Source organism: Juglans regia, chromosome 7 (genome assembly GCF_001411555.2).
Source record: "Juglans regia cultivar Chandler chromosome 7, Walnut 2.0, whole genome shotgun sequence".
Taxonomy (NCBI): domain Eukaryota; kingdom Viridiplantae; phylum Streptophyta; class Magnoliopsida; order Fagales; family Juglandaceae; genus Juglans; species Juglans regia.
In genome coordinates, this window is record NC_049907.1 from 13,517,414 (window position 1) to 13,532,427 (window position 15,014).

At 37.1% G+C, this 15,014-nt stretch overlaps 3 protein-coding genes across 3 annotated transcripts; all 3 read left to right on the forward strand.

The window, feature by feature from the left end:
- Window positions 1–750: 750 nt before the first annotated feature.
- LOC108988285 lies at window positions 751–1,842 on the forward strand. The gene is made up of 2 exons (XM_018961505.1): window positions 751–1,252; window positions 1,376–1,842. The coding sequence occupies exons 1-2, from the start codon at window positions 751–753 to the stop codon at window positions 1,840–1,842; spliced, it is 969 nt and encodes a 322-aa protein (XP_018817050.1).
- A 3,604-nt stretch (window positions 1,843–5,446) lies between these two features.
- LOC108988283 lies at window positions 5,447–5,815 on the forward strand. The gene has a single exon (XM_018961504.1). It carries the CDS (start codon window positions 5,447–5,449, stop codon window positions 5,813–5,815), a length of 369 nt encoding a protein of 122 aa, XP_018817049.1.
- Window positions 5,816–8,400: 2,585 nt separating this feature from the next.
- On the forward strand, window positions 8,401–11,768 carry LOC108988286 (probably inactive receptor-like protein kinase At2g46850). Its single transcript, XM_018961507.2, has 3 exons — window positions 8,401–9,293; window positions 10,101–10,184; window positions 10,482–11,768. Exons 1-3 carry the CDS (start codon window positions 8,516–8,518, stop codon window positions 11,525–11,527), a joined length of 1,908 nt encoding a protein of 635 aa, XP_018817052.2. The 5' UTR covers window positions 8,401–8,515; the 3' UTR covers window positions 11,528–11,768.
- The last annotated feature ends 3,246 nt before the right edge of the window (window positions 11,769–15,014 follow it).

A 15,014-nucleotide genomic window follows, 5' to 3' on the forward strand; every position in this document is an offset into this window, starting at 1 on the left:
CATCTATCTATCACCATTGACCATATAAGATGTAAAATAAATTTTTTAAATATTTATATATAATATAATTTTATATAATAATTGTATAAGTTAATTTTGTAGTTTTCATCTATCTATCACCATTGACCATATAAGATGTAAAATAATATATGCTATCAATGAACTAATATATCCTATGAGAAATTATGTGAAATAATATATGTTCTTATATGCAGACCATATAAGATGTACTCTACTATTTACACCTAATAAAAGTAATTAGATAATTCTTTTTTAAGATACTTAAGTTGCAAGTAAACATGAATAATTTATGGACAATTATTATTTAATATTCATTAACCATATATAAAATGATAGAATTTTAATATAGGCCATTATGAATAAATACTAAAGTACTAAGTTAGTAACTACTAACATCATAAATATATTAACACACACTATATGGACCATGAAGAAAAGATTCTTCTCTCAACGGCTTTTCCCACTGTGGAGAACCCTTTGAGGTGAAGCGGTTACGTCTTCTTCCTCTACTGAGGAAGGAAGGTTCTCTTTGCTTGCGAGTGCAGGCTTAGCAGTGTGATGGAGGAAATGGAGGAAGTATGGAAGAGATTGAAGCTGAATGATGAGGAGGATTGTCCAATTGAGATTGGGAAAGGTGTACATGGTTCGACGAAACTGAAGGGGGAAAGAAGCTTGGTTGGGAAGATAATCTCTGAGCGCAGAATCGGAAAGGAAGTTGCTTGATCTATGATGGAAAAAGTGTGGAAGGTTGGTAAGCCCCTTGAATTTCAAGAAATTGGAGGTGATTGCTATGTGATTACCTTTGTTAATCGACGAGATAAGTGGAAGGTGCTTGATGGTTGTCCATGGTTGTTTGACAGTTACCTTTTTGTTCTGCTTGATTTTAATGGTGGATTGCAACCAAGCTTGTTTGATTTTGACCATGCGTACCTATGGATGTTAAATCTACCATTGAGTTATATGAATAAACAAATGGGGGAATTGATTGGGAGTTCGATAGGGAAGGTTAGTGAAGTTGATGTGCAGAAGGATGGTTTGGCGTGGGGGAAATGCTTGAGGGTAAAGGTGGAGTGTGATCTGAGAAGACCTGTAGCCAGAGGCAGGACTATCGCTGTGGATGGAAGGAAAATTTGGGTACCTTTTCAGTATGAAAAATTACCTAGATTATGCTTTAGCTGTGGAAGAATTGTCCATGGTAAGGATGGTTGTAAGGAGAGTGAGGGGAGTGTAGGTCAGTATGGTGTTTGGGTTCGAGCTCTTCCTCAAAATAGAAGAGGTGCAGTCAAGGTGGAAGAGCAAAAAGAGGGATGAAGAGGAGAGGAGAGGGGTGACTATTCAGATCCTTTTCATGAAGTTGATGAAGAAGAGAGGAAAGGGGAGGCTCAGGAGGAGGAGAGGGTTGAGGAGGCATCTGAGGAGGGAAAAGGAGTGGATGATGTGCATTCTCAATTGTGTGAAAATCGGGAGCTGCTTATGAAACCTCAAGAAATAGTGACTATACCCACAATTTGTGTGGGAAATGATGATCAAGAGGTGAATGAGCTGCAGAAGAACAATTTGCTGACTGGGAAGTTAAGCTCCAATGAAATTGAACAAAACCAGGATTGCACAAGATCTTCACGATGGAAGAGAAGGGCTAGAACTAGGCCTGAGTCAGGTAAGCCTTCTAGCATAAATTCTGGGGTGAAGAGAGGCACTGAGTGTGTGGGGGATGGAGATGATATGCGTATGGAAGGAAAGAAAATGAAAAGTTATGATGATATGGTCTGTGATGATGGACTAGGGGTGGTGACTGCTGTGCAGCACCACCTGGCATTATGAATACCATATGTTGGAACTGCCGAGGGCTTGGGAACCCTCGAACAGTTCAGGATCTTTACCTTTTGGTGAAGAATAAGAGGCCCAAAATTGTGTTTCTCATTGAAACACTCATTAAAGCTACTATTGTTGAAAAGTTAAAAAGGAGGTTGGGGATGGAAGGGTGTTTGGCTATTAATCCACTGGGAAGAAAATGTGGTTTAGCTTTGTTTTGGGAGGTGGAAAATGATGTAGTGATAGAGAGTTACTCACAGTGGCATATTAGTGCCTCTGTTACAGTTGGGGATCATGGAAGCTGGTGTTTTACTGGATTCTATGGACATCCAGATGCTAGTAAGAGGTGGCAATCGTGGGAGCTTCTTAAGCAGTTGAATCCACTTGATGGAAGGGCATGGTGTGTAGCTAGCGATTTTAATGAATTATTATCACAAAATGAGAAATGGGGAGGTAATAGAAGAGAGGAGAAATTGATTTCGGGTTTTAGGGAAGCTTTAGAAGTGAACAAACTGGTGGATGTGGGAATGAGTGGTAACATTTTTACATGGAGTAACAGACATTCAGACCACACTTTTACAGAGGAAAGGCTGGACAGATTTGTTGTTAACAGTGAATGGATTAATATGTTTGGGAATGCTAAAGTGGAAGGGCTCACAACAAGTAGTTCAGATCATGTTCCAATTATGCTGTATGTGAGGCAGGATAGGAGATTTGGTTCAAGAAGACAATATTTTTTTAAGTTTGAGGCAAGTTGGATAAGAGAGGATGAATGTGAAGAGGTAATCAAAACAGCTTGGGTTGACACTACTCAGTGTGCCAGAGAACCTCTTGTGAGTGTCCAGAAAATGTTGAGAAAGTGTGGTGGTAAGTTGAGCAGTACTTTTCGAAGAAGGGATGGGGAGAGATGTCAGGATATTGAATTATTGAACAAGAAAATCAAGGAGCTGCAAGATAGAGAAGGGCCACACAATGTTACAGAACTTCACAGATTACAACAAGAGGTGGGAATATTGTTGGAGAAGGAGGATATAAGGTGGAGGCAGAGGGCAAAAAGGAATTGGTATTCCTTAGGAGATAAAAATACTAAGTTCTTTCATGCTTGTGGTAAGCAGAGAAGGAAAAAGAACCAAATCATTTCTATTTTGAATGCTAACTCAGAATTAAAGGATGGGAATGAGGAGGTAGTGGAGGCTTTTAGACAATATTACACTGAGGTTTATAAAACAGCAGCCCCTTCTTGTGACCAGGTGATGAAGGGGATACAATCCATTGGGACTCGAGTCACTGAAGAGATGAATGATGAGTTGGAAAAGCTTTTCAATAGGGAGGAAGTTGAGGCAGCCCTCAAGCAAATGGGTCCATTGAAAGCCCCTGGCCCTGATGGGTTTGCTGCTTGCTTTTTTCAAACCTTTTGGCCTACAGTTGCGGATAAGGTCTGTGATGCAGTGCTGAGTTTTCTAAATGGGGGTGTACTTGACAAATCTATCAATTTTACTTATGTGGCCCTAAGAAGGTTGGTGATTTCAGACCAATTAGTTTGTGCAATGTTTTGTACAAACTAATTTCGAAGACTCTTGCAAACAGGCTGAAGTTGGTGCTTGATGAGATCATTGCTAAAAACCAGAGTGCTTTTATTCCTGGTAGGTTGATCTTGGATAATGTGATAGCAGTTTATGAAATATTGCACTCAATGAAGACCAGGTCTAAGGGGAAAGGAGGAAGTATGGCACTGAAGATGGATATATCAAAAGCTTATGACAGGGTTGAGTGGGTATTTTTAAAAGCTGTTATGCAGAAAATGGGTTTTGGGGAGAGATGGGTTGGCTTGATTATGGAGTGTATAACTTCTGTATCTTATGTTGTGTTGGTGAATGGAAGGCCAGGTGATGTTATATATCCCTCACAAGGCATTAGGCAAGGGGACCCAATATCCCCATACCTGTTTTTGTTGTGTGCTGAGGGGTTAAGTAGCCTTATTAATGCAGCTGAGGAAAATGGTGAAATTAAAGGAATGGCTGCTGCAAGAGGAGGTATAAGGGTCTCTCATCTCCTATTTGCTGACGATTGTATCATCTTTGCAAGGGCAAAATGGACTGAATGGTTGAAAGTGAACGAAATCCTAAGGGTATATGAAGAAGCCTCTGGTCATTGCATGAATCTACAAAAAACCACTGTGTTATTTAGCTCCCGAGTTATACAGGAAGAGAAGGTGAGGATTGTGCAAGATCTTGGGGCAAGGGTGCAAAGTTACAGTGAAAAATACTTGGGGTTGCCTACTATGGTTGGAAGAGCTCGTTATGACACTTTTAGAGGAATTAAAGACAGGGTTTGGCAGAAGGTCAAAAGCTAGAAAAATCAATTTCTATCTCCTGCTGGTAAAGAAGTTTTAATTAAAGCAGTTATTCAGTCCATTCCTACATACCATATGAGTGTGTTTAGGTTGCCTAAAAGGTTGTGTAAGAAAATAGCTGGTATTATGGCTAGATTCTGGTGGGGTTATAAAAACTATGAGAAAAAAATTCAATGGACTAGCTGGGAGAAAATGGGATGTGCAAAGATGATTGGTGGACTTGGTTTTAGAGAGTTGGAAAGTTTCAATACTGCTCTCTTAGCAAAGCAGTGTTGGAGGCTTGTTAATAAACCAGACTCTATTGCTGCCATGGTGTTAAGGGCTAAGTATTTTAAAAATTCTGATGTATTGAACTCTAAGCTGGGCTATGGACCTTCTATGATCTGGAGAAGCATATGGGGATCTATGAAGTTGCTGAAGGAAGGGCTTGTATGGAGAGTGGGCAATGGTTTAAATATAAAAGTATGGGATGATAAATGACTACCCAATAAACCTTCTCATCGAGTGCAATCTCCTGTTAAGTATCTGAATGCTGAAGCAAAGGTGGCAGAGTTGATTGGGAATGATGGTAAGTGGAATAGAGAGGTAGTGAAGGCTACTGTTAATGATGAGGAAGCTGAAGTCATCTGCAATATCCCTGTGAGCTATTCTGGTTTGGAGGACAGAAGAATATGGGCTTACTCTAAGAATGGGTATTATAGTGTAAGGAGTGCCTACCATCTTGATATTAGCAGAAAGAAGGATTTGAAAGGGGAACCATCTGATGGGAGGAAGATTAAAGAAGGATGGAGAGAGTTGTGGCAACTTAATACCTCGGGAGTGGTTAAAATTTTTTTATGGAAGGCCCTTAAGAATTGCCTTCCCACTAATGAGAACCTCTATAGAAGAAAGGTGGTGGAGAAGCCAGTTTGTCCTATTTGTTTAAGGGAAGATGAAACTGTGTGCCATGTCTTATGGAGCTGTCCTGCAACAATGGATGTATGGGCTGAGAAGGAAAGTCCAGTGCAGAAGTGGATGTCATCTGAGGTGGATTTGGCTGTGGTATGGAGGAAATTAATAACTGAAATGCCTGTGGAAAATATGGAGTTGGTGGTATCTGTTATGCGATATATATGGCTTAGATGGAATGGGTAGATTTTTGAAAGGAAGTTTACTAGCCCTGAAAGTGTATTGCAGCAAGCAAGAGCAAATCTCAATGAGTTCCAACAAGCACAACAGAAGGGGATATAGAGAATTAAACCTACTGCAGTGGAGAGAAGGATGGTTAGATGGGAAGCTCCAAAAGAAGGCTTTGTCAAGGTAAATTGGGATGCTGCTTTCAAGGCAAACCAGAGAAAGATGGGAGCTGGAGTGGTGGTTAGAGATGAGGAAGGGAATGTACAGGTTTCTCTATGCCTGCCAAAAGATTGTATCCAATCTGTTGTGATTGCTGAAGCGACTGCTTTATGGAGGGCCCTTTGCTTATGTGCAGAGGTTAATATACAGAAGGTAGTACTTGAGGGTGATTCATTGGAGGTGATTAAAGCTGTGAATGATAGAGAGGAGTGCTTGGAATGGCATGGACAAATTATAGAAGATATTAAAGGAATTCTTTGTACACATCCAAATTGGATACTTAAACACATTTAGAGAAGGAAATAGAGTAGCTCACTTTCTTGCTCAGTTTGCTATTATGTCTAGTGAAGAGTTGGTCTGGATAGAGGATGGCCCTGAGGGGTTTTTTTTCTATTGTGTTACAGGATAAGAGTTGTAATGACTAGTTTACCGATATATGAAAGATGATAGATTGTTTGATTCAAAAAAAAAAAAAAAACATCATAAATATAATTATAATTAATTCTTTTTTAATTAGTTAGTTACATAATCCACATTAAATAGCTCACTTAATTTTAATTTTACTAATTTAATTAATATTTTGTATTAATTTATCTACCAAGAAATGAAAATAGGAAAAAAATATTCCTAATTCATATAGAGCAAATCGAATCAATTGGACCGATCAAACTGATAGTTAATGGTCTGGTCCGATCCGATCCCTAGGGGTAATCAATCTGTTTTAGTTCAGAAAAAGGATGGATCAAAATTTTTGATTCATGACTCTAAAAAACCGGACCCATTACACACCTACTTAAAACTATTCAACTAAGATTTGGATAGGAGGACTATACATAATTTCAAAACAGAGACCGAGTTGAGAGTTTCTAAGGCCCAAACTAGGGGTTTGGAGTTGGAAAACAATTGAGGATGTTATTTATGTTAAAGAGAGAAAAATACATGAAGTAGATTTTACATTTTACACTATTTTATTACTATTTGTATACATTTTTTAAACAATATTAAATATTTAATAAACATGTAAAATTTATATAACATGTCTGTCTATCTTCTATCTTTAATAAACTTTAATATCGTACAAGGATATGGCCGTAGGAACTGGGAGGCGTGGGGTTCATGGTCCCCGGATTCCGGAATCCAGATTCCCTAGGTTCACCATTCATCCCTAATCTCTAGAGCAACGTTACCGTCTGGAAAGCTTGCTTTTTTTTTTTTTTTTTGACTAGAACTACTTGATAACAAAAAATGTTTAGAGATATTTGAGAAATTGAGAATTTATTTGAGATTATGGCTGCATTTATATTCTGAACTGAGTTGAGTTGAGATGATAAAATATTATTAGAATATTATTTTTTAATATTATTATTATTTTAAAATTTTAAAAAGTTGAATTGTTTATTATATTTTATGTTAAAATCTGAAAAAATTGTAATAATAAGTTGAGATGAGTTGAGGATTCAAACGGTTTTGAGAAAAGAAATTGAAATTTTTGAATAATTTTTTTTTAAAATAAGCATTGTATTGGAATTTGTAAAAATTGATAAATAAAGTTATCAAGTTGTTTGAATATAACTTTTTACAAAAATATTTTAGTAAAAAAATGATTACATAAAAATAAATTTATAAATTGATGTATTTTAATATAAAATGTCAGATTGTAAATTTATTTTTATTATAAAATAGATCTAACGGATTTCATGAATCTATATCAGTTTGTGGGTTTATTTTGTGTAATTTCTTTGTGTCTGTAGTAATTTTCAATTTTTTAAGATTTATTTTCGTTTTAAAGCTTGTAAAAATTATATTGATTTTTATGTTTGAATAATATTAGTGAATTAGTTACCAGAAAAGTATAGAAATATTTAAAAATTTTGAAAAATAATTGGTTGGAAATTCTTGATAATCATAATTTCTTGTATACATGAAGCCCATCAGCCTCAAAGACCGCCAGTCACCCGACAATACTCTAATCTCCGGCTTAATGCCGGAGAGGTAGACGAAAGCACAGTGACGGAGACCTTGTGATGAGGCTACGAGCCTGTGAAATTCTGCCACATGACCCAGCAAATTTGGCATTCCAATACCAAGGTCACAATCACAACGACACTACCAAGAAGAGAGTACCCAGAAAAATCGTGTTTCCGTTTTGACCATTCGCATGTGAGATGAAAGCAAAGCAAAGCAAACCAAACGTTGTGTGAGCACAAATGTCGCTGCATAGTGACTGGAGAAGCGAGTTAAAGAGTACCCAACACGCGTGGTCTTGGAATTTGGGGGTCTTTGTTAGTTACAATAGAAGCAAATTTGCATTTTCGAGACTAATATATAGTACACAGATTATAGATCTGGCACACCGTAATTCTCGAACAACATTACTTTAATTTTATATTACTATACTAATATGAATATATATATATATATATATAATTAGAATAATTAGAATAATATTATTTATAATTATGAAGTATATAAATATCATGTAGTCGCTTTAGAAAAGAATAAGATTTATTATTAAAAAATTAATTTTTTTTAATATAAATTTTATATTTATTTATTTTTTTAAATTATACGACACTTTTACACTATTGCATTAATCTCGTAAACCATTTCCATAATGAAAGAGTCACTAAAAGGAAATGAAACACACTCGCATCGGCAATGCTTACATAGAGCACACCGTCCCATATGGTACAAGCTGTAGGCCATTCCACAGACCAATCTTCTCACCCTTTCCCAACTTCTATGCCCTCCTCAATTCTCTACTTTATCTGTGATCTTGCCACGTTATCATCTCTTTCTATCTGATTGAAGCTCTCTTCTGACATGACCATATCTTGGTTAGAGATATGACGGTCAGTTATATATCTGCTTACACCTCACATTGTTCAACAACTACTATAATGGCAGCAAAAAGGCAATGTTCGTATCCTATTTAACTCTTTATTACTCACTTCTTTCATTACTCCCTCTGGTACGCCCACCCTTTTACAGCAAATGTTTCCTCTGCTCTCTATTTTCGTTATTATTCTTGGGCTTCTTAAACAACTGCCCATGTCCCTGTCTCTCCCTGAACCTCAACAAAATGAACAGGCGCAACCCCTTTTGCAACCAACTCAGTGCAATGAGAAATGTGGGAGCTTTAATATCTCTTTCCCATTTTATTTGAACACTTCATGTGGGTCGGTTTCTGATGCTTTTCATCTCTCATGCTCCAACTCCACCATTCCTTTCCTCAATATTGCTTCTGAAAGCTATCGGATTCTCGAATTCTTCACTGATGGTGTACTGGTCGACTTTCCAGGTCTCTCTTCCTGTCGTCAGTATAAGGATTTGCATGCCTTCAGTTTTTCCAGAAGTAATTACTTCAGCGTGTCGGTTGACAATGTCATTGGGTTGTATGATTGCGAGGATTCTTCTTTATGCAAAGCAGAATGCGAAACAATTAACATGCCCGGTTGTGATGGCAGTGATGCTTCCCCTGCCTGCTGCTATCCACTTTCTGATCATAGTATATGGCATATTGGAGATGGCTTTACCGTTTTTTCCAAGTTTGGGTGCAGAGGGTTCGGAAGTTGGGCTGTTCTGAGGGGGGCTAGTGCAGGTAAGCGTGGAGTTAAGTTGGAATGGGCTATTCCAAGGAATTCATCAAGGGGAGCATGTGCTAGCAATGGATATATTGTGAATGCTACAGGAATTGAAGCAGGGGTAAGGTGCTTGTGTCAAGATGGGTTTTCTGGCGATGGATTTGCAAATGGAGTAGGGTGCTTGAAGTGTGAGTTGTTATTTCAACTGCTTTCTTTTATGTTCAACTTTTGCTCATTTATCATGAGCTTTTCCTTGAAAGTGATTATTAATTAAATTTCATTTTAAGCATCCTATGTGTTTGATTTGTGGCAACTATCATCAACAGAGCTTTCAGACAGTCTTGTGCGTTTAAGTTGCATCCCTAACAAGGGTGCAGGGTATTTTAAAGTTCATGGTAGAAGTACATGAAACGTGTGAGTGAGATATGTGCTAATTTATAATTGGTGCATTTCACTCACCTCATTATTGCATATATCTTTGAAGACTATGGCTCATCAGTCATCATGATATTACCTTTGCGTTGCGATTCATTAGTAGAAGACACCACGAAAATTTATGATAATATGTATCTGTATGTTGCCTGGACCACTCTGATCTCCATTATGCCAAATTCATGATAATAATTGTCTGAATGCTGCATGATGATAAGTATCTGAATGTACCAGTATAAACGGATGCATTCAGGCATTTGGCTGGAGCTGGTGATTTAACTACATATCCAAGGAAATGAGATTTGTATGAACCAATGGAATCCATACACCCTCTCCTTAAATTCACTGAACATAACAAAAATAAATAAATATAATCCGTGTATTCTTTATGGTGATAGGCTATTAATCCTTTTGGAAATCCAATTGCAGGGGTCCCAAATCACTTGAAAGTACACATTTTTCCTCTACTTGCTTGAATTTTGTCACATTGTCATTGCTACTGAAATTGCTTAAGATACCTTCTGATAGCTATATATTCACGTGTATTAGACCTGTCTTGACAGCATGCATTAAGGACGGACGGGAAGCATTCGGGACTGACTGCTACGATAAACAAACCAGTGGAAGGAAAGTCGTGATTGTGGCTGGTAAGTATCCAAGAATCAGACCCTCATCTTTTTGCAGTTTTAGTATGGAATGGTAGTTTGAAGATTTTGTTTTCTGATTAAAAATTGCAATATATGTTCAATCAGAAAGATGGTACTGAAAATATATCCTGTCCACACAGCAAATGCATTTTTTATATAAGAGAATTTTTTTGGTGATGACTGCAGAGTCAAGTAAAAAATTTCCCACTTTTGGATAGATACCCCACATCATGAATGTGTAGCATTTCTTGTCCTTTAGAGAATAACAAATAACTTCATGGCCTCCTAATTGTGCAGGAGTTCTGGCTTCGGTTCTGATAGTTGCCTCATTGACTGCACTTCTCTATCTAATCAAGCGGCATGTTAAGCAGGGGAAATTTGACACGGACCAGGCATACTTTCACAGCACCATCTCATTCCGCAAAGCATGTAGGACTCGATTATTCAATTACCATGAGCTGGATCATGCCACTAAAGGGTTTGAAAAGGGTCAAACACTTGCAGCTGGCAGTAATGGTTCAATTTATGCCGGGATTCTTGGGGATAGATCCCACATAGCTGTGCTTAAGTTACACTGTGACAATGAAAGAGATTTACTTCAAGTTCTATCCCAAATCGAGGTGTTATCCCTCATTCAACACCGGAATATAGCTCGTCTCCTTGGATGCTGTATCGATGCTGGCTATGCCCCACTTGTGGTCTATGAGTATCCTGCAAATGGTACTTTGGAGGAACATTTACTTCATAGTAGAGAACATAACATTGGTCTTGACTGGTACAAGAGGTTGCACATTGCGGCTGAAACAGCTAGTGTTCTTGCATTCCTGCAAAGTGAGATTTCTCCTCCCATCTACGACCATTATCTCAGATCCAGTTGCTTGTTTTTAGACGATGATTTTTTAGTGAAGATTGCCGGGCTCGGTCTACTCACCTCAAGCATTGGGAATGGGTCTGATTTGCACAAAAGTGATGTTTATAACTTGGGAGTTCTTCTTCTCCAGATTATTTCAGGCTCAAATCACTTTGACATGCCAACTGTAGCTTTGAAAAAAATAAAGTGTGGAAAGCTAGAGGAGATTGTGGATCCATTCCTTTATTATCACGAGCAACCGCCTTTTCGTCGAGAGCAAATAGAGATAGTTGCAGACCTTGCAACGAGGTGTTTGTTGTTTGGTAGAGATGGAAAACTTGGTATGATGGATGTTGCAAGGGAGTTGGTACATATTACTAAAGAAAGCATTGATGGAGGTAGTGGGAGGGGTCCTGCTCTAGAGGAAACATTTTCGAATTCCAGCCTCCTCCAAATGATATCAATGTCTCCTGATTCTATACACGTTCCCTGAATCGTTCAAAATTGGTTGTTCATGTCAGCAACAAAAAGCTGAGACTCTACTGAATTTGGGAACTCAATTTAAGGATGTGAATGTCGCTGATTCTGCTAGTGTGTGTAACTTGCATGTGTAAACATGTGTATGTTTTTCAGAGATTCTAAGAAAATTAAGAACATTTGTAAAATTAGAAGAAGATGAATATTACGGGTCTTGTCAGGGATTTTATTTTTTGTAAGTGGATGGGAAGGAATCATATTTCACCGCTAAAAACACTACTACATGTCTACTTTTAACGGCCAAGAGATCGAACTCCTTACTTATTTCTTAGATGAGGATCTTCTATACTACAGCCTCCTTTTAACTGCACACCACACTCCAACTGACAAACAGGTGCCAGGTCATTTTTTTTATTCAAAATATATAAAATGTGGAATAATCAAAATTAGATCTCACTCCCTACCTTCCCCAAAATCCAAAGTCATCATCCCCAAATCCCTATCTCTCCCAAATGCGATCTTCATTATTCCAACTATTTCTTCAACTCCATTTCTATTTTCTCCTATCTATCTCACTTAATCTCATTATCGACAACCACCATCTCACTCAACTTCATTGTGAACATCCACTCCCATATACAACCTAGCTAGCAACTAACTCCTCCACAACTCAGTAAAGCTTTCTTCTTGATCTCAACAAGAAATTCATTCAAGATGATTTTGCCTAGAGAACTTGTCGAAAGAACATCAGTCTCACGAGTTTCTCTCAAATCTTGAGTTATTACTTGATCGAAAAGTGAAATAGTCATGCTACTCAAATGAGATTTGGGTTGAAGTGAGAGCAGAACAACGTTGCAAAAATGGAGCTTTAAACTAGGACTAGAGGCTGAAAGCTAGCAAACGGACGAAAGAACAAATAGAACACAGTTGGAATGGAGGTGGAAGAGAACACCATTGAAAAAAGGACGAAAGAACCAAAGGGGAGGGGGGGAGAGAACATAGTTTGAAAAAGGAAGGGGGAAAGAGAATGTGCAGCGTTGGGAGAGGAGTCTCTAAGCCCTTTTTTTACTTTTTCTCTTTAAATGGTTGAATAGACTCGGTTGGCCACGTATTGAACCGGTGTGTGGTGTGGGATATCAAACCGGCTTAAGAATAGATTTTCTCTATATATATATAATCATGGCTTCCTCTCCAACTCCAAGTCACTTGACTGAGGAGTTTGTCTTTTTGTTTTATATCGTCTTTTAGCCTATTTATATTATAGTATAAGTACATTATTTTATAGTAGTTAACATATACTAGTATATTATTACTAACATAGATAATCTGTAAAACCAAAAAAACTGGACCGAAACCGGAAAAACCAGAAGTTCCGGTTTTGGAAGTGATTCGGTTCGGTATCGATTCTTAATATTAACTTTATATTATAAGATTAAAATTTATATGTTATATTAAAAATAATAAGATTAATTTTATGTTATATCTCATGTTATATTAATTTTATGTTATAAGATTAATAGACTTGAATAATAAGATTAAAATTTCATGTTGTATTAATTAGCAATTTAACATATAATATAAAAAATTATAAATATATAATATATCAGTTTGGTTCAGTTTAAACCGATTTTCAAAATATGAAAACCGGTACCACACCGGTTTAGGACTGGTTTTGGTTCTTAAGAACCGGTACCGCACCGAACTGCTTACAAACCAGATCGAACACAGTCCGGTCCAACTAGTTTTCCTTTTTTCCACACCCCTAGTTTTATTCGGCCAAGTGTGTGAGAGTTGTGCCCTTAGAAGGAAAGAACATCCTGTGTACGAGACGAAGAGATTTTTCGTTTCGGGAGTAAAAGGAGAAAGCCCTGCCGAATAGTCAAGGTGAGCAAAAACCTAGATGAACAAAGACCCAAGCAAGCATGGCCCTAGGAGGGCAAAGGATTAAGAAAAGAGTGGATAACGAATGGAGTAAGCTCCATTTTGGGCAAACAAAATTAAGGTGACGAAAGGATATGCGAGATTGACATCAGGCAAGTAGAGGATAGATAGGCGATACGATGTCAGCAAACAAATATAAACAAGTACAATACGGTAAATGCAATAGGAATGCAACAGGCGAGTAAGTTCGCTTGTACAATGAGGTAAGTGAAATAGGAATACAACGAGCGAGTAAGTTCGGAAGTGTAACACCCCACTTCTTTACTCCATTAGGTTAACTCTTAGGTTAACCCTAGATTTTAGAAGGTTAGCTCACTTACTTAGAGGAAGACTGACTTTTGCTAGGCCGGCTGTTCAATTTCTTTCCTCTAGTTTTGTTCAAACTTCTCTTCTTTGATCATCCATTTCCTGCATTCATTAGCCATATGATGTGCTTAATTTCTATATAAGTTTTGTCATACTTTTATTCTTAATTTTATGCTAGTTTGTGTTTAATTTTCTTATTTATTAGAGTTTTTATTTATTTTTATTTATTTTTGTTTAGGAATAAATAAATTGAAGGAGTCATCAAGAGAATAGGAAACATTCAATTCTCGAAATTTCTGAAGTACCCATCGGTAATTGAAGGATAACGTTTTCTAGACAACTCCAATAAGGGTAATTTCGGTGTCTATAGAAATCCAAGAGAAAAAAATACAACTTTTGTGTTAAAGGGAGAGCCAAAAATGAACATCTTCAGGGACAAAACAGCGCCTCAAGCAGGAGGCCGAAAATCTATAGAATTGGAGTTCATCAACGATAGAGATTCTTGATCTACATAGAGTTTCCTGCTTAACTCTTTAATCTTATCTTTGTATAATTCTCATTATGAATTCCAAAATTATTATGGTTTGTTTTGATTAGATTATGAACTAATTTCTATTGCTAAGGCTACGATGTAGCCTCTCCATGACAATCCCGAATCTTATTTCGTTGTGATCATAATTTTAGCATTCCTTTTGAGTATACATCATTGAGTTTAATACCTTCACTTATATGGCCAATAGTTGAATGATTTGTTGTGCATGTTAATTCGAGAGATGATGTATGTAGTTTAGCTTCGTATGATGTATGTCATGAATTGAACGAAAGACAGGAATGTGTCAACGTGATTTGTGCGGATTTTATGTGAAATATTATTAATCTTAATGTACTCAAATGCTTTTAAATTTGCATAGACATATCGCGGGTTATCGTATGTTGAGTAATTCTAATTCTACTCGAGAGAGGGTCTTAGACAAGTTAGAATATTTCGCCTTAAAAAAGGATGATAATTGATTGATTGTAAGGTTAAGATTTGGGATTGGATTGGTTCGGTGAGTCGGATGCCTTAGTGTTTTCTTCTTGGGAGAAATCTTCTTCTTTTCAAGTGTTTGGTCAATTCTTTAGTTGTTGATTTAATTTAATTTGTTGCTATTTTTCTAATTTAAAATCCAACATTTTTCTTGATTTTCAAATAACTTAGAATTAGAACAATTTCAATAGTTAATAAGTAAATAGTCCTCGTGGGTTCGACATCTTTC

Bases quoted from the DNA above. Each gene is read 5' to 3' on its own strand.
- LOC108988285 (XM_018961505.1), top strand. From the start codon at position 751: ATGGAAAAAGTGTGGAAGGTTGGTAAGCCCCTTGAATTTCAAGAAATT. The intron at 1,253-1,375 runs GTCAGTATGGTG...CTTTTCATGAAG, and splicing joins GGAGAGTGAGGGGAGTGTAG to TTGATGAAGAAGAGAGGAAA.
- LOC108988283 (XM_018961504.1), top strand. From the start codon at position 5,447: ATGGTTAGATGGGAAGCTCCAAAAGAAGGCTTTGTCAAGGTAAATTGG.
- LOC108988286 (XM_018961507.2), top strand. From the start codon at position 8,516: ATGTTTCCTCTGCTCTCTATTTTCGTTATTATTCTTGGGCTTCTTAAA. The intron at 9,294-10,100 runs GTGAGTTGTTAT...CTGTCTTGACAG, and splicing joins TGGAGTAGGGTGCTTGAAGT to CATGCATTAAGGACGGACGG. The intron at 10,185-10,481 runs GTAAGTATCCAA...CTAATTGTGCAG, and splicing joins GAAAGTCGTGATTGTGGCTG to GAGTTCTGGCTTCGGTTCTG.